The sequence below is a fragment of the Pinus tabuliformis genome, chromosome 3_2 (assembly GCF_031772625.1).
Source record: "Pinus tabuliformis cultivar Carrire ecotype Pingquan chromosome 3_2, CPIR1, whole genome shotgun sequence".
NCBI lineage: Eukaryota > Viridiplantae > Streptophyta > Pinopsida > Pinales > Pinaceae > Pinus > Pinus tabuliformis.
In genome coordinates, this window is record NC_142302.1 from 1,049,172,967 (window position 1) to 1,049,199,953 (window position 26,987).

Here is a 26,987-nt window from a genome sequence, read left to right on the forward strand (position 1 = left end):
AACAAGATTACTTAGTCAGAAACAACGGAATAGATAAAACAATCACTGGAGAACAGAAATCACTTTGCATTACATAACAAGATTGGGCCTTGGCTTGCTTTCCTTGGCCAGAGAAATTACATTTTTATAGAAGCAGAAGAAGGATTTAGAATCCTGTGTGTGATTCAGATGGAGATCTGGAATGATCTAGAAACCACTAGCGGTGTAGGAGGATCTAGAATCCTGGAGATCTAGAAAAATATAATCTAGAAGGATCTAGAATACTGCGTGAATTTGGCTTCACACTTAACATTCTCCCACTTGAAGCCAAATAAGAGTCATCAAGGCACACCGAGTCCTACCATGCCTCTACATAACTCATGTTTATTCGTGATAGAATCTTAGTGAGCATATCAGCAAGGTTCCTATCTGTATGGATCTTTTCCAAGGAGAACTGTTCTTCCTCCAACACATGCCGGATCCAATGGTACCTTAAGTCAATGTGCTTGGTTTTTGAATGAAATGCTGGGTTCTTCGCCAAGTGAATGGCACTTTGACTATCACAATATAACACATACTTGTCTTGCTTTATTCCTATCTCTCCTAGGAATCACTGCATCCACAACATATCTTTACGAGCTTCTGTTGCAGTTATGTACTCTGCTTCTGTTGTAGAGAGGGTTACTATTCTTTGTAGCCTTGACACCCAAGATACTGCTGCACCTGCAAATGTATACAAATAACCTATAGTGGACTTTCTGGTATCCATATCTCCAACCATATCCGCATCTGTAAATCCTTCAAGCACAGTCTCATCATGACCAAAACATAAACAATAATGACTAATACCCTTGAGATACCTTAAAATCCATTTTACTACTTGCCAATGTTGTTTGCCTAGATTAGGTAGAAAGCGGTCCTAACTGCTTCAGCCCAAAAATTCTTCTCCAAACCAGAATTGGACAACATACTTCGCACTTTTTCCATAATGGTGTGATTCATCCTTTCTACAACACCATTCTGTTGAGGAGTACCAAGCACAGTCTTCTCATGCTTTATTCCAAACCTATTACAATATTCCTTAAATGCATTTGAGCATTATTCTCCACCATTATCTATTCTTAAACACTTCAGCAATTTGTTAGTCTCTTTCAACAACAACATGGAATTTCTAAAATATTCCAAACACTTCACTTTTATTTTTCATAGGATATGCCCAAACTTTCCTGAATGCATCATCTATAAATGTTACAAAATATGATTCTCCTCCTAATGATTTGATGTTAACAGGCCCAAACACATCCGAGTGTACCAATTCTAACACATTTTTCTTTCTGTCATGGCCACCTCTAAGGAATGAAACCCTTCTTTGTTTGCCATATATACAATGCTCACAAAGATCAAGATTGTAGGATTTCAATCTTGGCAATAAATTTTTACCAACAAGGATTTTTAAGCCCTTCTCGCTCATGTGACCCAAATGCTTATGCCACAAATCTGTTGAATTTCCTTCCTTTGTGGCAGCAGCCAAATTTGATTTTCCTATCAATGTCTTCAATGAGTATAATGTTCCTGTCTTGGGTCCTTTGGCCACGACCAATGCATCTTTGCTAATTTTCCAGCCTCCTTTTCTAAAGCTTGTCGAATAGCCTTCATTATCCAGTTGTCCCATAGAGATTAAACTCATGCGCATTTCTGGTACATGCCTGCCCTATTTCAACAATATATCTTGCCCATCTTTCATCTTGATATGGACATCTCCCACTCCAACAATACTGCAAAAATTATTATTCCCCAAATGCACTCTACCATAATCACCGGGATTATATGAAATAAAACTATCTTTGCATGGGGTTACATGGTGAGATGCCCCAGAGTTAAGGATCCAATCAAAGCTACTGCTAGATGTATATACACATGCATCCTCTACTGAAACAATAAACAACAAATCACCATCTGTGGCTACAGCAGTAGTCTCACCTTCATTTGTGCTAGATGACTTGTGATTTTTACTAGACGGCCTCTGATCCTTTTGTCCTTTCTTCCAGAATTGACATTCTTTCTTCATGTGCGTGGGTTTGCCACAATGAAAGCAAATGATCCTTCCTCTCCTTGATTTTGATCGGCCTCTTGATCTTGATCGCCCTTGTTGGCCTCGATCCATTCTCCTTAGAGCTAGAACCTCTCCTCCCTGGTTTTCCGCAATTGACTTGTGATGCAGCTCCTCATTCATTAAACTACTGCTGACATCATCAAATTTCAGGGTCCCTGTAGTTGTTGAAGTGCTCATAGCTACAATTAAATTTTCTCATCTGTCTGGCATAGAACACATTAGCAAAATAGCTCTAATTTCATCATCTAAAATGATTTTAACAGAGACAAATTGATTAGTAATAATATTAAATGCATTAAAGTGCTCTGCAACTGAAGCACCCTCCTTCATTTTGAGATTATAAAGATTTTTCATCAAGAACACTTTGTTTGATGTTGTGTTCTTCTCATATAGATCATGGAGCTTCTTCCATAATCTTTCAGTCGTCTTTTCTCTGGACACATTGAAATAAACATTATTTGCTAAATATTGGCAGATTGTTGCAATCGCCTTTCTATCTAGCTTATTCCACTCTTCATTTGTCATCGATAAGGGTTTCTTTGTTGTGCCCTCAATCGGTAAATATTGATCCTTTAAAATTAGTATATCCTCCATCTGTAATTTCCATAGGGCAAAATTAGCTCCGCTCAACTTCTCCATATCTGTAAATGTTGTATCCATTGTCAATCAAATTCACGCCCCAAAACACAAAAACTCCACTTAAAAATAAAACTTTAGTTATTACTCTTTAAAATTTAATAATAATGACCTTCCTCCTTTTAAAATACCCTTTTCAAATTCCTGCTCCTTTTTAAAATATACTTTTCAAAATTCCAACATATAATTATAGATGTTTCATAATAAATATAAAAACATATATAATGTTTTAACCTTTTCACATTTCACACATACATATGTTGGTTTGAGAAAAAAACTTGACGTATACGTGCAAGCTTGATGTAAAAAAAACTTACGAACACCACGTTTCAACTCCAATCTCCACGGATCTCCACTTTTCAAACTCCAAAAACATATTTCAACATAGGTCCACGACCTTGTTTTTCTTGCAGCAACTGTCTTTTAGTTCCAGTGTTCCTCAACTATTTCCTGGACAGATCCTTCAACAACTCTAGGAATAACAACCAATGTTTTAACGAATGCTGTCCGAGCAAGGCGATGGAACTAGGCGGCTTGCACAGACCCTAGCTCTGATACCAGTTGTTAGATCAGAGCATACATAACACACGACGGATTTATACTTAGAGACTTAGATGGCAATAGCAGAGAATAATTCACAGAGACAGACAAATGGAGAAACAACAAATGGAGAAACAACAAGATTACTTAGTCAGAAACAACGGAATAGATAAAACAATCACTGGAGAACAGAAATCACTTTGCATTACATAACAGGCTTGGGCCTTGGCTTGCTTTCCTTGGCCAGAGAAATTACATTTTTATAGAGGCAAAAGAAGGATCTAGAATCCTATGTGTGATTCAGATGAAGATCTGGAATGATCTAAAAACCACTGGCGTTGTAGGAGGATCTAGAATCCTAGAGATCTAGAAAAATCTAATCTAGAAGGATCTAGAATACTGCATGAATTTGGCTTCACACTTAACACAATGGTAGCCCTCCATATCCAATATAGTCCTGATAGAGACATACCTATAAAAGTAGCAGAGGAGGCTGATACAAAAAGAAAAGAGAGATTTGTAGATGGTGTCTTAGTCAGCATTTAGATCATAAAATGCCCAATCCCCTGTAGTGAGCTACACTGGAAAAAAATTCTTGCGAACTTTCGCTGAACCTCCCTTTGATAGACAATCTGCCTCTCCATTTTAGATCCGGTAGATATGTGAAATAGTGATAGAGTGAAACTCTTTGATCAAACACAAAATTCTGCATTTCCAAGCATCAAAATTTAGAGAGTTGAAGGAACCTTTGTCTTTTGCCTAGTCAATAACAGATTTGGAATCTCCAAAAACTAAAAAATCCGTAAACCAAAAAACGCAATACAAAACTCCCTAAAATGCAAGTAATTCAACTCGAGTATTGGATCCCTTTCCACATTGCAAGTGGAATCTGTAAAAAGTCCTAAACCCAAGATGAATGGCCATCCCGCAACCACATAGTCCGAAGAAAGATACCCATCCAAAAATCTAACATACTTTATTAACATGATTAACATGTTTTTCTATAGTCCTAAGCCCAAGATGAATGGCCATTCCGCAACCACATAGTCCGAAGAAAGATACCCATCAAAAAATCTAACATACTTTATTAACATGATTAACATGTTTTTCTATTGTGTGGTGCCTTTTGATGGCAAAATCAATACTGCACTGACCCGATATAATGCAGTTAATGGTGGCCGTTTTTGATGGTTGATTGAACACTCTTGACTTTAAGCCTTTCCACATATTTATGACCTCGTTGGCGATACCCTAATAGATATTCCTACTCTGCTCTGCTCCGGCATTTCAGCGAGGCAGCACTAAAATCTTTCTGCAACTAACAAATAACAGCTTGATCGGCTACTAAATGGCATCGAATCCACCGTTTCTCTTTGAGAATCCTTCCTCTCTGTACATCCAAGTAGTGGCCGTGGTCCTCCTTCTGCAAGGAATTATGTTAGGATTGATGGAATTCAAAGGCATTAATCTCAAATTCTCTAAATTTGCCAGTTCCAAACCAGGTTCTTCATCTAGCCAAATACCCAGCAAGCTGGCAATGTTCGTTGCCTATGCGCCTGCCTTCTTGACTTGCACACTAGTTCTCTTCAGCAAATTAGACTGGCCCAATGCAAGCACTTTTCTTCACAAATTGGGTCTCTTGCAGCTTTCAACAAGTTTGAATCTGCACAAAGAAGCAGAGCCCCGTTTCCTCATCCTGGCTACTGCTCTGGCCATTCATTTCCTGAAGCGAGTTATGGAGGTATGTGTTATTGAATAGAATTGTCTATATCTAGATAACTCTGTTTCAAGCAGATTCTAATATATACATCAGCATAACAGGTCCTGTTTGTTCATCGCTATTCTGGAGGTATGACCATCGATACATTTGTGTTCCTACCTTTGGGCTACATTTTTATAGTTGGCAATCTGCTTTATGATATTCAACTCTCTGTGGAGTACCTGGGTCGTCCATCTGTGAATTTGATACCCTTGGGAATAGTTCTATTCATTGTGGGTATCAGTGGGAACTTCTATCACCATTATTTGCTGTCGAAGCTTCGCAAAGATGGAGTGAAACTGTACTGTATTCCACAAAGAGGCCTATTTGGGTGTGTGGTTTGCCCCCATTATTTTTTCGAGCTTATTGAATTCCTGGGCGTAGCTTTCATCTGCCAGACTTCGTTTGCTTTCTGTGTAGTTGCCATGATGTTCTTCCTTCTGGTGGGTAGAAGCATATCAACCAAGTCATGGTATATGAAAAAGTTTGAGGACTTCCCTAGTCACCGAAAGGCTCTGATTCCATTCCTCATGTGACACAGTGCAATTAAGGTTCTGAGATTGGCTAATTGTTATTGCTGTTCAAGGTATTAAATTTGGCAGTGGGTTACCTAAGGCGCTGTAATGTAATGAGAAAAGCTAGGTTACAGAACTTCAGTTGTTCCTGTCATGAGTTGATTGGATCATGTACAATTAATATCTTTATGTTTGACCCATATTCGCAGAATTGTGATTTGATCTAATCATATGTGTTTGAACCCAAAATTTGATATTGGCAAAATTATGTTTGCCTGTGTCTTTTGGCATGTGGTCTCTGTGTGAAGGTTTCCTGTCATGAGTTGATTGGATCATGTACAATTAATATCTTTATGTTTGACCCATATTCACATAATTGTGATTTGATCTGATCATATGTGTTTGGACCCAAAATTTGATGTTGACAAAATTATGTTTGCCTGTGTCTTTCGGCATGTGGTCTCTGTGTGGAGGTAAATAACAAGACCCAGAATAATGATATATAAAAAAGCTTGAGGAATTCACAAATCACCTAAAGGCTTTGATTCTTTTCCTCACATGACATACTGTCATTAAGGTCCTTACTTTGTCTGATTTTTATTTCTGGCCCTAAATGTGGCAGTAAGTACCTTGGTGGGATTCCATAGTTGTGATTTGATTTAATTCATGCAATTAATATTGGTATGTTTAGACCCTAAATTTTACAAAAATGTGATTAATTTTTTGTAGTCTGAACCCAAACGTTTACATTGGCAAACTATTTGCATATCTCTCTTGGCTTGTGGGCTCCGTGGGAAAATCATAAGTCTATGTTGTAATGGTTTTAACAGATGCAAAAGCCATCTCCTTCTCCCTTATTGATTATCTCAGATGTGATTTTTAACATTTCCATTCATCATGAGATGGCCACGCAGAGGGCATTTGATCACTGCTACGTATTTATGAGATAGTCTAGGATGAGAATTTTCCACAGGTATGGCCTTGCAGAGGGCATCTGGTCACTGCTATGCATTTATGAGATAGTTAAAGAGGAGAATTTGCCACAGGTGTTTTGTTATTGATAGGATTATTCATCCCTTTTCTTCCCATTTTCAATCATTATATTCTCAACTTTTCCTCATCTGTTCTCTGTTCTTGATCGTCTAAATCAGCATAAAATGATCTGGTCGTGAGTGGGATTGCGACCCACTGAACTGCACAAGGATTCAACATTTCACCAAGCTAAGATAGTAATCAGGTAGAAGAAGCTTGCGCTGAAGACTAACACAGGGAGACTGCAGTAAAGGATGGCGCCAAGTAATATCTGGAACCTAGTTAAAGAAACATACTAGCTGAGTGAAATGAACCAGTACACAACCGGTAATGAAACAGGTTACGTATAATCTGTTGAATTCCGCAAACAATATGTACCTTTTTTAAGGGTCCGGAAGAAGTTTTATATTAGGTCCATTGTACAATATTTTACATATATACCAATGTTATCAGTCACATCAATCAACATATACCGATGAAGATACATAAGCTACCGCGCAGCACCACAATATTAAGAATCGAACACAGACAGAGTGCGAGAAAGCCAACAACCCTCACCGCATGAGCTGTTCAAAATGTGCATTAATCAATATGTACCTTGCAATATCAGTCACGAGGTGCAAAATGTGCAGTAAACAATATGTACCCTGCAATATCAGTGGATTGGATAAAATGCTGTATAAGCTGGGATATATATCCGATTGGACCAATCATATGGTGTATACACCCTATTCCAGGGTTGATTCAATGATTGATTTAATGATGCATATATCCCAACTTATATAACATTTAATATACAGATAACTTATATAACATTTAATGTACGGATAGTTTGCTTTTGAATAGTTCAGAGTTATATATATCTCAACATATATAACACAGGGTTGATTCAATGATTGATTTAATGATGTATATATCCCAACTTATACAACATTGAATATACGGATAACTTATATAACATTTAATGTACGGATAGTTTGCTTTTGAATAATTCAGAGTTGTATATATCTCAACATATATAACATTTAAGTTACTGATTGTTTGCTTTTGAATATTTTAAAGTTGATTCAATAATGTGTATATCCCAACATTTTTTCAATAACAAAAAAACGTTTTTATTGATTATAATGAAAGTACAATGTTCCAGAGAAAACATAAATCATCACACACATAATCAGAGTGTTGGGTATACGATCAAAGTCCCACATTGATTAGAGGTGGGGAGGATCATGGATATATAAGGATGGAAAAATATCTCCATTGGTATGAGGCCTTTTGGGGTAAGTCCAAAAGCAAATCCATGAGGGCTTAGGCCCAAAGTGGACAATATCATACCATTGTGGAGATATGTGGTGTCCAGAGTCCTTACAAGTGATATCAGAGCCATGCCCCGAAGTTAGCCAAGTGGATGAATCCTCGGAATACCGAACGAAGGTGGTGGGCCCCAGTGATATCACGATGGGATCCGTGGATGAGCTCAGTTAGACAGGCTGTGTGCTCCGGATTCTTCATGGACGTATCCTGGTCCCAACACGGTGAAGAGGAGTTGACCTGGGATAGAGCAAGCTCTCGAGGCAGGTGGTGCTCCATGTAAGGCGTGTGCTTCCAACGCATTGGAGCGGAGAATCCTAGTTGGTAGAGAGTGGACGGATGGATAATCGTTTGAGGGGAGGCTCGATGGTCCTTTGTTCGAGGGGAGGATTGTTGGGTATACGACCAAAGTCCCACATTGACTAGAGGTGGGGAGGATCATGGATATATAAGGATGGAAAAATATCTCCATTGGTATGAGGCCTTTTGGGGTAAGTCCAAAAGCAAATCCATGAGGGCTTAGGCCCAAAGTGGGCAATATCATACCATTGTGGAGATATGTGGTGTCCAGAGTCCTTACACAGAGTTCATAGATTCTACGTTCTAAATAGCCTGAGCAAGAAAAATATCAGCTCAATCTCTGTGTTTGTTCTCCATCTCAGCCTAAACAGTTGAGCGAAACACAGAGGATGCAGAGGATGCACATATGTGCAGTCCAAGATCCAAATTCAAAACTTGTAGACCGACCATGTTAGTCATATCAGATAAGAAGTTGGGAGCACAGATTTGTTGACGAAACAGAGTGAGAAATAAAGCTGCTCAGAAAAATAGACCCAATCTCAATTATAGCCCTCCATATCCAATAGAGTCTTAACGGAGACAGTCCTATAAAAGTAACAGACGAGGCAGATACAAAAAGAAAACAGAATTTTGTAGATGGCCTCTTCGGTCAGCATTTAGATCATAAAATGTCCAATCCCCAGGCTACCCCAGCCATGAACAAGAGTAAAAAAACTCTTAAGGAGGTGGGCTGAAAGTTTGGATTTATGGGATGGGGTGAAAATACATATATCTGTTTATAATAAAAGTAATCTAACTTAAAAAGTTACAGTTCATTTTCTGGTTATCCAACTTTGAAAGTTGAAAACTCTGAAACATGAGTAAGATTCATTTGAATGACACTGCAAAGTACAGACTGTCCCATGGTTCCATAAGGATCTCTGTATTAATGTGCCCGCATACAAATGTAACGAACCTCAAACAGCTACCTCTGTGTGATCTATGGCAATCCAGGAAATGTAAACGAGGAACGTCCATGTGAATTTTATGTTGTATCTAAATCAGTTCATAACTTCGTAACTTCATACAGATATGTATGTATGATTCCGAGCACTGAAATGCTAAATCATCGCATGAAAGCGCAGGAAACAAGAAATACATATGTAGGTCAATTGCGGTGCGTGCTACAAACGATTACAAAATTCAGTATTGTGATCAGAGAATGGGTAACTTTATAGTCCAGATTAGGTGCCATATCTAAAGCCAATGCATAATGGACATGCCTCATTTTAAGAGTTACAACTTTTTTTTTTCTTTTTTTTTTCAATTTTTATAGTTGGCGAAAGGCAGGTTATATTGTCATTAATTTATGGTGAAAAAAAATAACTTTTAAGTTTTTTTTTTTAATAATTTTTTAAATTTATTGATGCTTTTCAAAATTATTATATTAAAATTAATTTTTTAAAAATTAAAATTATTTTTAAATTTTTTAAAATAGAAAAATTTAATCTTTTAACTAATTTTATGGGGTTTATTTCATATTTGTTAAATATAAATTGTAATATAAAAAATAAATTTCTAAAAATTATAGGGGAGAGTTTTTTATTGTTGTGCACAGACTAATACTAGTTATAGACTAATACTAGTTATAGTATTGGTCTTACACATTCATCAAAAAATCATCATAAACCATAAAAAAGATGCACATAAATAGTTTATATTAAGTTATATAATTTAGTTCAAAATAAGCTCATATATTGATTGGGCCAACAAGTGTCAAACACCAAACCTTAACATCACAAGTCGACAAGACATAATATCCCAAGTACCTGGAGCTCTGAATTACAAAATAAGTCAAAATGCACTACAAAACATTCTATTAATTTCTATTTAGGAGTATATCTATCCCATCAAAGATTCACGCGCTGATTTCCACTAGAGCAACACATCCCATTGCTCAATAAGACCTGCACAAGAATAGGTGAAATGTGTGTCAGCTATATGTACATGTGTGTTTAATCATTCAACCTATTGAAGACAATTTATGACAACATTCAATTCAAGAGTTAGTTAAGAGGACGCAATAAATGACACCAACCCTTTCAATTTAGGTATTAAACACGCCAGCCTTCTAAATTCAAGAATTAAACAGAGGAAAGCACAAGGATCAAGCATGAAAGATTACAATCTAGACCACACATTTGAATTTGGGAGATGGCAATCCATGCCAATCTTCCCTACCAATTAAATTTTATATCAAAAAACTATAAAACATCAACTCTTACTGATTTTCATTTCAAACATTCATTCTACTCATTAGTTGTTGGAGATGTACAGTCAAAGTGTTCAGACACTATTACATTCATTCTATTCATAAGCTACTAGAGATATACAAACAGAGTGTGTGCACTGTTACATTCATTCTATTCATCAGCTGCTGGATACATGCAAACAAAGTGTGTGCACAGTGTAACATTCATTCTATTCATGAGTTGCTAAAAACATACAGGTTTGTTTTTGTTGAATAATGTTATTTTTGTTGAGAAACAAGGGTAAATTAAAGCCATTATAGCCAATATCACTTGTTAAATAGATCACAAGATAAGATTAGAGAAGCATTTCTATATGAATAACAAACCCACTGATTTAGAAACCAATTTCAATGCCACTGTAACCTCAAATTTGATCCCCTGCAATTCAATATCAGACTACTATAATAACAAAGAATATCCTTTCAAAGAGCAAATTTTGATGTCAGGTAGATTCACTGTCTCATTAGAGAAGCATTTCTAAATGAATAACAGACCCACTCGTTTAGAAATTCTCTTTTAATTATTAGAATATCAAATTAAGACGAGATAACTACAAAATTGGAGCAGAACTACAAGGAATTAGACAATTGAGATGCAACATATAATCATTTATTTCGTTATGAGGAATATTATGAGCAAGGTGTTTAAGATCCTACAGATCGGCCCATAGACATTAAAATGCTATTTAATCATGATGATAATGTAGAGGTAGCAGATGACTTTATTTCCCTTGATTCCACTGGTCTGCTCATGATGGGGGAGGAAGAAGTGTAGGAGGAGGAAGTGTACTTAAATGATGACCATCCCTTAAACCTATCCCCTACCCAACTCAGAATGGTGTCTGATAATATCATGGCGGATGTGAGAAATAAATATGAGCTACGACAAAGATTGAATGCACCAAATTTGAGAAGGGAGAAGGCAGCAAGGGGGCCTGGAAATGCAAGAAGGGATGCACCTAAGGAGGTAGAACAAACTTATAGAGGAGAGGCAGCACTAAAGGCCTATGATTTGAAAGGACTAGCTATTCCAATTAGAGAAGAACTGAAACTGGATAAGTTGGATAAGTTGGATAATTTGGACCAGAAATTGACAGATCACAGTTTCGTTCAATTAATTTATGGGCCATGTTGAGATTTTGTGTATAAGGGGGTAACATTGAAGGCATATAGTGCACCATTGGTGTGTAAAACCCAAACTATAATAGTTGTGAGAACATGTTATATTATCTCTGTTAAGGTCTGTCAAGGTCCTGCATAAACTTGTCTTTACAATGTCTGGAAATCATATACCATGTCAATTAAATGTAACAAGCTGTATGGGTTCTGAGTTGAGAAATAAAGTTTAGATTCTATTCTTTCATTTTGGTTGTTGAACAGATCTATATAAACAAACATATAAGGCTAAAGGTGTTTATGTTGAAAGTTGCGACCTACACTAATTTTATCATTGTATCATCAGAGGGGATTTACCAGTGATCCCTGTGAGATTGTGAAAGCTAGTCATGGTTAAAAGCAAAAAGGAAAGTCAAATATAACTGACACCAATTTGTTACTTTTTCTTTATATAAACTCTAGGATCGTTTTAGTTTATAGGGTATGTAGTTGTAAGGAAAGATCTTATCCTGAATAAAAAGGAGATACCTTCTTGTATTTACGTTAATATTTAGAGGAACTATAATTAGATAGTATGATTTTTATAAGATAAGTGAAAGAAGGAATTAGATGTCAAGATATATTTTATATAGTTTAGTTATAATAATTATGATAGAGTAGGAACAAGATCAAGAAGGAAAGAAACCTCTTCCCTGTATTTCGCTTAGGTTTTGACTTGCAAGAACAAAAACAACTAGAACTAAGAATTTGAAAGGGAATAACTACATAAAGAGATTACAACTAAGAACCCTTACTAGGAATAAAATGAATTCCAAGAACAATGATTTGAGGACACAGAAAGCTAGTTGGGTTGAAGAAATTGTGTTATGTAAAAGTTGTTACAAAAAGAAAAAGGAATAGATCTTCCCAACAAGTCATATTTTTACCAACTAGGAATAAAATGAGTGCCAAAAACAATAATTTGAGGACACAGAAAAAATAGTTGGGTTGAAGAAACTGTGTTATGTCAAAGCTGTTACAAAAATAAAAAGGAATATCTCTTCCTGATAACTCATAAAAATCATCTAAGAATAAATAAAGAAGTCAAAATGTAAGAAAGGGTCAATGCCACTGTAATCTCAAATCTGACCCCTGCAATTCAATATCAGACTACTATAATAGCAATGCTTTAGACTTGATATTTTTCGACAATCTACAATAGGCCATTGTTGAGGAGAAACAAGCTTACAAGTGATTGAAAAAATACACTCCAATCATTAATAACATGCAACAAGCCTTAGAAGATTCTCATAGCCTAGACAAATCCATCAAATAAAGCCCACAACCCTGCAAGAGAAATCTAGAAATATTTTTTATGTGTGAATCCTCACTATTTCTTTCTAGATTTCTTGCTTCTTTATGTGAATTTAATTATTCCAAGCCTATTATAGTATGAAAGTTTATGTCCGAAAACCCTTCCAATGATGAGTTTCAGATCTGAGATGTATTCAGTTACAATATATAGATAAAGCATTGATTGTTGTTGCTCATTAATGTTTAAAATCAGAATACAGTTTTTTAAAATTAGAATTTCATGGTAACTCTGCAGGTTGTTGTGGCCATGCCAAGAGTTTCTATTGAAGATCGTACAAGGAATAGGAGGAGACGAGGGATGAGGGGGGCCCAATTGCGATCAACTAGTTCATCATATGAGGATGGGGGGTGATGTGAATGCTTCCAATGCGCCCAATAATGTAGTTGAAAAGGACACTCTGGTGGCAGATCATGCTATCCCACCATCAACCATAGAGCCACCTTCAACCACAGTGCAAGGTGCAAGCTCAACAAATAAATTCAGTGCCATTAGAGGTTGGAAAAAGCAAGACATATTAGCTGTTATTGATAACATCAAGTTTAAGCAACATTCAATTTGCGCCTCTATAAAAAAACATGGTATTACTGCCTCTAACATACATTACTGGATAAATGGGTTAACTAATACAAAGCTGAAGAGGAGAAGGACAAGGTGGTTGAGTGGTGTAAGGAGATGGCCCAATTGGGACATGGGTTAGATCTTATACAACTTAAATCCACATAAGCTCAAATCTCTTAAGGGAGGCCAAACCCCTTCAAAGATGGGTTTCCTGGTAAATCATGGTGGAGTGGGTTTTAAAAAATGCATTCAAACCTTGTGCTATGTATAGCTGAGGGCCTTGAAAAAGATAGGAATTTAAATCTATGCCCTTCAATTGTGTCCAAGTTCTATAACACTCTTTCTGCTGCATATGAGCAACACTCTTATGCCCTAGACCATATATGGAACTATGATGAAACAGAGTTACAGGCAGGAAGGAATTGTGGTATGCGGGTAATTGCCAAGAGATGGAGCATAAATGTGCCTAAGAGTAGGGAGTGGATCACTATTCTTTGTTTTGTTAATGCAATTGATTCTTCAATCCCAAGATTTTATCTATTCAAAGATAAAACACAACTAAAAAACTATATACAGAACTGTGAACCAGCCGCATGCATGACTGCACATCCCCATGCATGGATGACAAAGGAACTATTCTTGAATTGGATTTTTCACTTTGTTGCATCTGTACCATGTGGTGTCTCACCTGAAAACATATAGCTACTAATTTTAGATTGCCATGGAAGCCACATGGTTGTGCAAACAATTGAGGAGGCCAACAATTTTGGCATTGACATGTTAACATTGTCGGCTCATACCACTCACAGATTGCAACCCCTTGATGTCAGCGTGTTTGGGTCTTTCAAGAACTATTTCAGGGTCAAGCAAGCTTTGTGGATGGAAGAGAATCCAGGGGTGGAAGTAAAGAGGTTTCAGCTAACTGAGCTTGAAAGTGCATTTAAAAGGGCTCTCACACCTTCTAATATCAAGGTTGGATTTAGAGGGATTGGTATATGGCCACTTAATGTTGATTCTCTTATGCATGATACTGGTTGTAGCCAAGCATTTTATGTGGAAGGTCAAGAAGAAGAGAACTTACAAGACCATGTTGATGCCCAAGAAGATGTTGTTGTTGCTGAAGGTATAATGTCCCTTTATGAAGGGCACTTATATGGTGATGATGATGAACATGTGAGTGAGACACAGTTTAGTCATGAACCAACTGTCAATATCATGGAGGCTGTCACACCCACTGAACCACCTGCCAATTTTGCATGTGATATTCCATATGAGGCAATTGATGAAGTGAATGAAAATGAAAACTTGATTTCAAATGATAATGCAACATGATTAAACAATGAGAAATTAAGAATGCTAACCAAGGTAAGCCCACCATCGTGGTTGGCAAAGGCCATAATGAATATCAACACACATAATGTGTCTAGCACCAATGAGGAAAGCATGGAGATGCCTTCACAACCATCAGAGTGGAACACCGAACTTGTTCATTATTTTGTGGACAATGACTCACTAGAAGAGGAGCCTATTCAGAATGAAGTACCTGAAGAAGCCAACAATGGGCCAATCAGTTGTACCGAAGGTTGAAATCCAAGTGTCAAGTCCTAGGGAGCATGGGACAACAAATCAGAGAATACTTGGTGCATTCCTAAAGCTACCAGTAGAGAGAGTGTAGGCCTCGTCAAGACACTCAACATCAGATTGTCTTCGTTTGGGGAGAAGTTCACAGTTGCTCACATATGAAGATTATATGAATTTATTGTTTGAGTCTGAACATAAAAAGATTGAAATTCACAAATCTAAAAAGAGAAATAAGGAATTGGCCAAGGAAAAGAGAGCTACAAGGATTGCAACAACAAAAAGTCGATCAAAGGAAAGGTTGGAAAGACAAAAAGCAAGGGAAGATAAGGAACATCAAAATAAATTGGCAAGGCAAGAGAGGGAGGCATGAAAGGTTCAACACGTGTTGGAAAGAGGAGGAGGGGTGATAAGCAGTGAAGACTATGGACCATTTTCATTTTCAAAGGAAGGATCTGTCTAAGAGAATGTGGTTGAGAAGTGCAATGGAAACCAACCCTCTGCCTGCTTGTAGAGGGAGTAAACAAAAGAATACCTTTGTTCGTTCTCACTAAAGGAAATTCAAGAGAAAATAGTAGAAACCAAAGATCAATCAAATCCAGTTTCAAACAACATTGCAAAAGAAATAGAACTAAATGAAGTTTGGATTGGGTAGATGCAATCTTTAATCTTTATAAGAACTGACCAAGTAATGAAGTCAGAAGATATATTCTCATAACATTTGTTCACTTTTAAAATGATAAATTTGACCTGAAGACTAAATTACATGAACTAAAAAAAAGAAATCTTAGATTCTCCAAGAACCCAGTTTGGGAATGATATTCCTTTCTCAGAAAGGTGCGGATACAGCTTCCTTACCCTTAGCTAATTTGAAGCACATTAAGAAGTAATTGTTGATTTGAAGGACATTAAGAAGCTCTATTCAAAGCTAAAGAAAGAAAATGGGGGAGAATTGGAAATGTGAGCTCCAGTGAAAAGCTTAATATCTATCCAATGGAAGAGATCCGTTCCTATTTCAAGAGAGGTTATGTATTGACAGTTCCTATTTCAAGAGAGGATATATATTGCACATATAAAGATAAAAAATTATCACACTGTAATTAGGATCATTACAAACATATTCACTGTTGAATAATAGTTAGAAGCTTCACTGTAGCTCTTTCCACCATGGGGACCCTCAGCATTATGGACCATTTTCATTTTCAAAGGAAGGATTTGCTCAGGATTATCAATCAAATAATATCTCAGAAAAAAACGAATCCAAACTGAATGAGATCCCAACAAGTGGTGGGCACTGTCATGAGGCCATTGAGGAACATTTGTTCACTTTTAAAATGAGAAATTTGAAGGCAGGTCATGTTCATAATACCATTGAAACAGTGGTAGATGCGACAATTCTAGATACTAACCCTAAATACCAAACTGATGAACATGTTTTCAGATATAATCTGTTTATAGCTAGAATCGCATACTATGAAACCATGAAACATAAATGTGATCGACAGTGGCAAAAACAAAGGTAGGAACACTAGTCTACGCGTTTATTTAGCTATTCAAAGCAGTTGATCCACCAGCATCACCTTGCTAAGCATCCTAACTTGGTTCAATCCTACCATCTAAGTCGGGTTGCCACCTAGTGGAAGCAGGATCATGTATGGTACGCGACAGGGATGCTCGGTATCCATGATATGCTCCGTGATGTGAGTAGAACAGTGGGACAAAAACATGAGTTACTTAACAAACAATGATAATGTTGTACCTAAAACCCAAAACCCACCCATTGAAAACCCACAAATCTCAAAACCCACACAAAACCCACATAGCTAAAGCTAAATTTCATAAAATTACCCAAAACCCACACATTGAAGGTGTTTAAAAACACATACAGATGCAGAACAAAGGCACAATAATCCAGTTTGGATAAATGTGTTAAAAAATATAGGTATATAGGCTGGTAGGATAGTGTCCTACCTTCCAGTCGTCGTTTTATTGGCTTTCTGTTAGGAAACTAGCTCACAAAAAGATAGAAAAGATAGATCAACGCCTTAGAATTTAGCCTCTTCGAGGGGGAACCTCCTTTACATTACACAAATGAACAATTCTCGGATGATACAAATGACTAAACCTCCCTTCTATATATAGGATTCTAAGGGGTCATAATATAATCAAGCCGACATAACAATAATAACATAAGGGCACAATAATAACAATAGTGGGTTTCTATGGGGCACACTAATAACAATATGGGGACAATCGGGGCACAATAATAACAATAAGGGATACATTGACAATAGTAATGGGGGAATCACTAGTATTATAGGGACCTAACATGCCCCTCTCCTTCCGAAAAGCATTTTCCTCAACACTTGAGTAGTTCTGGATGCTTTTATTAAAATTCACATCGTCCCATGTGGAATCTTCAATAGATAAGTTCTTCCACTTGATGAGATACTCCGAAATTGACCGATTTCGTAGTTGTCGAGTTCTTGTTTCTATGACTACTTCCGGTTCCAATATGATTTTTCCTTCCTCATCAAGTTCTGGCAATATTGTTTGAACTGGGAGCTTGTCACCTATAACCTTATTTAAACATCAAACATGGAAAACTAGGTGCACTCGGGAAGCTGCAGGAAGCTCCAATTTGTACGCCATAGTACCAATCTTTTGCAACACCTTGTATGGACCATAATACTTTGGTGATAATTTATTATCCTTCTTAGCTTGCTTGAGGGAAATTTGTTTATATGGTTGTAGTTGTAGAAATAACCAATCACCTACATTAAAACTTTTTTCGCTACGATGTTGATCTGCCTATTATTTCATTCTATTTTGCGCCAATGTGAGGTTATTCTTTAAGAGTTAGAGAACTTGTTGTTGGTGCTCGATGTGATGTTCCACTGCTTGAACCTTAGAATTTTCTCTTAAATATGATGTGATGGATGGTGGATGATATCCATAAAGTGCCATACATGGGGTCATTTTTGCTGCAATATGGAAGGAAGTGTTATACCACCATTCAGCCAGAGGCAACCATTTGACCCATTGTGTCTGTTTATAAGATACAAAGCAATGGAGATATCCTTCCAAACATTTGTTTACTATCTCAGTTTTCCCATCAGATTGAGGATGATAAGATGAGCTATGAGCTAACTGAGTACCGAGACAAGAAAATAATTATGTCCACAAATTTCCAGTAAAAATGGGATCTTTGTCGCCTACAATAATCTTTGGGTTTCCATGTAGCTTTTGAATTGTTTCCATAAATGCAATAGAAACTTTACTGGCTTTAAATGGATGTGATACTGCACAAAAGTGTGCATACTTGGTAAGTTTGTAAACTACCACCATGATGACACTCTTTCCTTCAGACTTAGCTAAACCTGTGATAAAATCCATTGAAACCTCCTCCCAATGTTGGCTTGGAATGGATGAAGGTTGTAATAGACTTGTGGTCTTAATTGTTTCATCTTTATTTTGTTGGCAAACTAAACATTTCGCCAGAAACTTTTGAATATCCGATTTAAGGCCATCCAAAAAAAATTCCTTCTTAACCCTGTGGTAAGTTTTTAAAAATCCTGAGTGCCCTCCTAAGGGAGAAGTGTGCAATTCCATAAGAATCTTTTGTTTGAGTTGGGAATTCTTACATAGGTATAAGCGATCTTTGTACCATAACAAATCATTTTTCTAGCTAAATGTATCAGATGTACTAGGATCTTGTTGTAAATTTTGAATGAGTGCCCATACTTCTTCATCATTCTTCCATTCATCCCTTGCTTTGTTTATCCAATATGGTTGGATAATAGAAATGGCACACAAAAATGCTTCCACATCCTCATCCTTTCTTGAGAGTGCATCTGCCACAACATTTTGCTTCCCTTTTTTGTAGATGATTTCAAAGTCATAACCCAACATCTTTGTGACCCATTTTTGTTGCTCTTCAGAGGATAACCTTTGTTCTAAAATGCATTTAAGACTATCATGATCCATTTTTACCTTGAAGTTCCTTCCCATTAGGTAGGGTCACCATTTCTTAAGTGAATGTAGTATTGCCAACATTTCCTTCTCATAAATAGCTTTGTGTAAATACTTTCCTTTGATTGGACGACTTTCAAAAGCAATGGGTCTTTCATCTTGCATGAAAATAACACCAATTCCATTTCCTGGAGCATCACATTCCATAATAAAGGTTTTTGTGAAGTCCGACATAGCTAAGACCAATGCTTGGCACATTGCCTCTTTAAGATGTTCGAAGGCCTTTGTTGCTTCTGGAGTCCATGAAAATGCATCTTTCTTCAATAATGTTGTTAGAGGTGCTTCTATTTTCCCATAATTCTTAACAAAATTGCGATAATACCCTGTCAACCCGAGAAATCCTCGCAGATGCTTTATGGATGTGGGGATTTTCCATTCCTTAATGGATTTAATTTTCTAGGGTCTACCTTAGCACCTTCATGAGATACAATATGACCCAGATATTCAACCTCTTGTACTCCAAAGAAACATTTGGAGCTTTTTGCATATAATTGTTTCTCCTCCAATAGTTTGAGCACCCTTTCAACATGTTCAACATGATCCTTCCAAGACGTGTTGGAGATTAGTATATCATCAAAAAATTCTAACACAAATTTTCTAAGGAAGGGTTTGAAAATGGAATTCATCAAACCTTGAAATGTAGAAGGTGCATTGCTAAGGCCAAAAGGCATGACCAAAAATTCATAATGACCTTCATGAGTTCTAAATGTTGTTTTCGGACTGTCTTTAGTCTTCATTTTGATTTGATGATATCCTGAATGAAGATCCAACTTGGTGAAGTAAATTGATCCATACAATTCCTCCAATAATTCATCAATGACAAGAATGGGAAATTTATCTTTAATATTGAGCTTGTTGAGCTCCCTATAATCTGGACACATGCGCCATGATCCATCCTTCTTGTGCACCAATACTACTGGAGCAGAGAAAGAAATTTGACTAGGTTGAATTATACCAGCCTCTAGCATTTCTGCAACCATACATTCAATTTCACTCTTTTGGGCATAGGGATATCTATAAGGCCTAATGTTTGGAGGAACACTTCCTGGAATCAAATGAATAGCATGATCATGATCACGAATAGGTGGGAGGCCTTTGGGAGTCTCAAATTTCTTGGAATGATTGTCTAAGACTTTTTGGAGATTTGGAGAAATAGATGATTTTGATGTGGGAACCTATAGTGAACATAATTTTGCAATTACACCTCGTTGTTCCTTCTTTAGAAGCTTTGTCATATCATTAGAACTGATTATCTTTCCTGGTTTCCCTGCAATACCCCTTAATTCAACTTCCTTTCCTTCCACACAAAATTTCATGAAACGTTCTTGAAAATTAAAAGATATTGCACCCAAGGATTGTAGCCATTGAACTCCTAGTACAACATCAACACCACCCATTGGAATGGAAAGCATTGGGCTATTCAATCATATTCTCACATGGATAGCTTGATATTATGGCACTTTTCAGAGCAATTTATGGTTCCTCCACTTGCATCCATCACTTGACACTCTGGTGCTGGATATAGGAAGCAATTCAATTCCTTGGCTATCTAACAATGAATAAAATTTTGGGTACTTCCTAAATCAATCAATGTTATTACATTTTTCATCTCGATATGTCCTTCTATCTTGATAGTTTGAGGAGTGGTAATTCCAACCAATGCATTACAAGATATGGTCGGATTCATTTCTTCTTTATCTAGGGTTTGTTCCTGGAGTATATCCTCTTCTTTTGAAATTTCTTGTTTCTTTTCTTCCTCCTCTTCACAATCTATGTAGAATAATTTCTTCTCAACACACTTATGACCTTTAGTGTATTTGCTATCACAACTGTAACAAAGCCCTTTTGCTCTTTTTTCTTCCAATTGTTGTGGTGTCAACCTTGTAGGCTGTGGAAGGTTAGGGTCAACAAAACTTCCATCTTTATATTTGTGAGTGGTAGGCTTCCTAGTCCCCATAATTTTTGCTTTCCATTTTTCTTGCTAACCTGAATGCCTTCTCCAATGAATTAGGTTCCCAAAGGCGAACCTCATGTTGGATATTATCCTTTAAACTCCCTATGAACACATCAATCCTATTCTCCTCTGGAGTATCTTTTACCCTTATGTTCAATTTTTGGAAGTCCTCAATGTGCTCCATCATTGAACCCTTTTGTTTGAGATTTATCAATTGGCTAAAAAAGGTGTTGCTTTTTGTATCCTCATAATGTGCTATCATTTCTTCCATAAAAATTGCCCAAGTGACAATTTATTTACGAAAGCAAAGCCATCGATACCATACAAACTGATTTGGTTCCAAATACAAAATTGCAATACGTACCTTTTGTGTGTTTTGCATATTATGGAGATCGAAAAATTGCTCCATCTATAGTATCCATGTTCCGGGATCCTTGCCAACGAACTTTCTCATATTGATTTTTGGAACATGGTGGGTCTTAAATCCAACATTAGAGTCTATGAAATCATGATTAACATTTCTTTTGTTCTCATCATGAGTTTCCTTTACTACCCTTTCACCATTAGTAACCATTTCTTGTAGCAACTTATTCAAATTTATCTTCAATTCTTCCATCTTAACGTCCATGCCATTCATCTTAGCTTCAATGCCATCCATCTTAGCTTCAGTTACCTTTTGTGAGAGTGAACTTTGTTGCACTTGGTCTTGGAATTTTGATATATCATGTTGCATTTCTTCCTCTTCTTCACGAGTCATGCTAGAGCTTTCAGGTTTCTTACTAGGTGTTTCCATTTTATTTTTTTTGGGGGCATCAATTAATGCTAATAATTCTTCACTATTCCCTTTGAATTCCTTCAAACTATTTTTTCAAACCAATCTTAAGCAAAATTAAAAAAACTACACAAGTCCAACCTTTTATTCTATTGTACTAGCAAGTCGATGATATTTGTTTGTTGACAGACACAATGATGATCATTCACTTGTACCTTGGAGATAACAAATAATGAGAAATCATATTGCACTCAATGTACTCTTAATGCCTCCTTAAGACTCTCGTAGGTTCCATAACATCCATGTTTTCGATAGTTGTACAATAGGTCCTAAAACTTACAAACCAACCAAAGCACTGAAAACCAAATCTACACAAAGTTTTCTCCCAAAAACATGAAATGATGGCCATTGATTCCACTCACTAAGGAACTAGGTTGAGATTGTTGTGGCCTATAAAGCGTGGTGCAATCCAAGAAGTTATAGCACTAAAGAAACCACGAAAGCTTGAAATTGTGTAAAAAAAACAATTTGAATAAAGAAGAGGGCTATTAACTAAGCTCCATTCCACAGTAGAAACCTCACCCTTAGCCGAAGTGTTCAAGCTTGTAAGACTATATGAGGAAGACAATTGAACAAACACAAAAGAGTTCAACTAATAATGGAGAGAGGTAGAGATATACCCAATAATCTAAATGCAAAAAGCTACAACCAACACACTAAATAACTAAGAAAATAAAAAACACCGAACCTATGAGCTAGGGCTCAAAGCGCCATCCTTCCATGCAAGATTTGCAAAATTCTTCCCTGATACCAAGATATAACTAGGAGCCTTGACCAATCACTTCAGTCCCTTGTCTTGGATGTTTAACATTAGGTGGCCTCAACCATAGATGCTCCCAGTTCACATGGATCAAAATTACTTAGTCCCATAATGTTGATACATATTCAACCTAAAACATTCAATACACAATGGCAAGAGTGATATTTTCATGTGGAAAGGGTTGGGCTATGTCCTTTGGTTTCTCATCTTGATACCATTACAATGGTTAACCTATTGATGAGCCATGTGGATATCAATTAATGTATGACATGCTATTAATTCAAAGATTACTAAGGGGATGATATTATGTTAACTCACCCTATTTTGGATATATAGGTTGAATGTCAGTTTGGAGGCCATTTTGGCCCAATAATATACTTCATGGTTAAGTTCTCATCTCACATTGATAAGTTTGATTTTTGTCAAATGAAGTTGGAAATCATGGTTTTGATAAGCACCTGGGAATCTTCAAGGTTCTTTGTGTGATAACCCTTTTTTTATCGCTCTTTTAAATATCATTATGCATTGTAATTCATGTAAATAATGTGGAAATGTAAGCATTTGTTGGCTGAGGGAAGTGGACACAGATTCAAAGGTCTGAGGAGGAGGAATTTCTAGCAAACCCAAGCCACTGCATTTACTTCACCACTTATCTCCTTGATGAATTTATGGATTATTGGTGCAAGCAATGAATTCAAGTATGGACTACTTGAGTATTAGATGAGAATATAACCATGTTTTCATGGATCTTCATAACATGTTAGACACACAAGAGAAAGCCGTAGAAAAAGTCCTCGACGAGAAAGGGGGAGGAGGGTAGCATGAACTGGGAGAGATAATGTGGAGCATATGCACAAGGGATGAATTTATGGTGGTAGACAATGCAAGACAATGCAGGAGCGCGAATGTGCGATGGATTAAAATGTACCAAGGAGAACAACCTATCTAGCATGGATTCCATTTGGGATGGTATTCCTTGTGTTTACTAAGGCTTGTATGCATGCCTATGAATTCGGTTGGAAAGTGAGAGTTCAATGGATTTGAATTATCCATTGCTTGCCTTGGGGTTGATAAACCACTAGGGTGCTTGCTGAAAGGAGTTGATAAACCAGGAAGTGCTTGCCTTGGGGTTTATAAACCACTTATGTGCTTGCTCAGTAAGCTGATAAACAACCCAGGTGATGCATTCATCCTCTTGGAACTGAACTAACCTCATTGAGCTTTAGCTAAATTCCATGTTATTGGTTTCTACTAGAGTAGAGGCCACTGTGGTGTTTAATTCTAGAGGCGGTTGATAAACCACTTGGACAGTGGGAACTTCTCCGTGCTGGTATATGACTTTACTTTGGTTGAATTGAGAGCTATTGTGGTGCTTACTGCTAGAGGCAGTTGATAAACCACTTAGGCAATGGAATCCTTTTTTTGTTTATTGGTTGATTGGAACTGGAGTAAATACCCTTGAGAACCTAACTCCGCAAACTCTAAATCTAGCTCGGGGCTGATAAAATGCAAGAAATATTGCAATGTAGTTATCCTACAATTGGGTGGAGAGTTGGCATCCCTCTCCTATTTTTCAGTCGCTCAAAGACATTAAGATAAGTTGTTTACTTGTATACTTGTTGCACTTGAATACATCATGTTATTATGTAACAATGGGTTTTTGTTAGTATGATTAATGAAGGAATGTGTTTTCATGTGTAGTTACACTAATATTTGTTGTGTAATTGTTCCTATGATATGAGGGACATGTGTATTCTTGTATGTTGAAAACGAAACAAGAAAATACTAATTTAATTTTATCATTGAATTAAATTGTAATTCCAATTCTCATAGCAACTTGTAATAGTTAACTAAGTTAATATGACTTAGTTGGCTTAGTTAATTCATGTTGAGAGTCTATCTAGAGTCATGTAGAGTGGTTCTTAAATTTTAGGGGTCCATGTTGAGTTTATTTTGAGTTGTAATTATTTAATTCAGTTAAACTAAGTTAAATTCAGTTAAACTAGTTGCAATTGATGGAGGAATTATGGGAGATCCAATAGTGGGGTGTAACCAGCACTTATCAAATAGTAAACTGAAGATTCACTCATAATTGACTCATGCACATCAGATTAGAGAAAGACCCATTTGAGATTGGACTTCAGGGACAATTTACTATCAGTTGTATAATAATCCAAATTGTACATGTGGTGCATGTAATTAGAGGAAGGCCTATGAGGATTGCACAATTCATATTTTTGGAATTTCCTAATTAAATATGGGCTAATTCGCTAGGAAACTGAAGAAGGAAATAAGATCTTGGTAGACAACATAATTGGTTAATTATTGGCTTAAGTTAGTTTTTGAAGCAATGAGATAGATAGAGATAGTGCAGAGGTTGCTCGGGCTTGAGAAAATCATTGTAATTTTCTCATATTTTTTTATTAATGAAATAAACAAATAGCAGGGGTTTTTAGCTATGGCTTTCCCTAGAAAATTATTGTGTTGTGTGATTGAATTCTTTATCTTTTATGCTTCATGATTCCATTGATCATTTATTTTTTTCGTTGATGAGTAGATTAGATTCAAGTCAATTGTTTTAGCATATTGCAATCTGCAGTTTGAATATACAAGGAATTTCTACATGGTATTAGAGCTGAAATCACTATAGAAGAGGGGAATACGAGTTTGTCTTTTGGAGGAGAAATCAAATTTGCAGTATCATACTTCAGAGCCAACAGGATGTCGTTCTATGGATTGAGACTTGAATATGCCCTTGATGGTAGTTCGAACTATATTGCTTGGAAGGACATGATGGAGGTAGTTTTGGAAGATAATGGGCTTAAGTAATTCATAGAAAAAGATATTCCTAAGCCAGTTGATGCTCAGGATCTGGCAGACTGGAGAAAGTGTGTGGAAAAGGTGAGAAGGATTATCCTAGAAGGAGTTGGAGATAATATTGTCTTGAACCTCCATGGTATGGAAACTTCATTTGCAATGTGGAAGGCCTTGACAAACATGTTTCAAAACAACAATGACCACAGGAAGTTGGCACTGAAGGACAAGCTCAAAAATATCAAGATGGAGAAGGGAAATACAATACCGAAGTACTTGATCAAGTTAGGAAATTGGAAGTGTCAGTGTGGTAGTTGTTGAAGATGATCTGGTGAGCCTAACACTTCTAGGCCTTCCCAAGAGTTGGCACAACTACCAGAACTTAATTAATGGGAAGGATAAGCTACCAGAGTGGGAGCGATTGTGGTCCGACTTGGTACAAGAAGAGATTTTCTGGAACACTAGGGATGGATCCTCATCGAAGCATGATGATGAGGATAACTGTTCCTTAGTTGTAAAGGTGAAGAAAGGGAAGTGGAAGTCATCCAATTCCAAATCAGATTCCAGTTAGGGTGGCAAGAAGAAGGACATGTTGAAGATTAAATGTTTTCACTGTCACGATATGGAACATTATGCCACAAAGTGTATGCACAAGAATTTCGATAAGGAGCCCTCAGAAGGCGCGACAAGTGAAGTTCTTGCTTCGCAATTCAAACTGGATCTCACCCTCATCACTTGCATGGTGACATCAATGATGGGTAGTGTGTGGTACCTAGATAGTGGAGCCTCATTCCATATGAAAAGAAACAAATATTTCTTTAGTGAATTGGAGGAGAAGGACCTCTAGATGCACATTGAGATGGGAGATGATGGGAGGTATAGCATGACTGACATCAGTACTATTACCTTTTAGAGGGAGTTTGATACTCCTCTCACATTAAAAGATGTCATGTGTGTTCCAAGTTTGAAGAATAATTTTGTTTCAGTTTCCATGTTGGAGGACCATGGCTATGATGTGATATTTAGCAAGGGAAAGACTTTCCTTCGTCAAATAGCCTTAGGACAGGTGAAGGGAATCAAGGTTCGGGTGAAGAACCTCTACAAATTGGATGTAGAAGATTGCAATTCTTTGAGCACTAAAGTAGAGAAGGTGCAGAGCCGATAAATCGATGAGTTATAGCATAAAAGATTGAGTCACTTGCACCATAGAGCTTTGAATATCATGCAAAAAATTTCTACAGGACTTCCCAAGGGTACACTAGAGCAGAGAGACACATGCAAAGGGTGTACATTGGGGAAGTACACCAAAGCTTCCTTTCATGATAAATATAGTTGAGTGCAAGTGATCCTTGATCGAGTTCACTCAGATGTGTGTGGACCATTCTCGACAACATCCATGACCAAGCATAGGTATTATGTAATATTTGTTGATGATTTTTCTCGTAAGTGTTGGATTTTCTTCATGCAGAAGAAAGATCAGACGTTCACTAAATTTTGTGAATTTAAAGAACTTG

At 36.8% G+C, this 26,987-nt stretch overlaps 1 protein-coding gene across 1 annotated transcript; it reads left to right on the forward strand.

The window, feature by feature from the left end:
- Positions 1-4,616: 4,616 nt before the first annotated feature.
- LOC149184195 (uncharacterized) lies at positions 4,617-5,563 on the forward strand. The gene is made up of 2 exons (XM_089415261.1): positions 4,617-5,009; positions 5,090-5,563. Exons 1-2 carry the CDS (start codon positions 4,617-4,619, stop codon positions 5,561-5,563), a joined length of 867 nt encoding a protein of 288 aa, XP_089271387.1.
- The last annotated feature ends 21,424 nt before the right edge of the window (positions 5,564-26,987 follow it).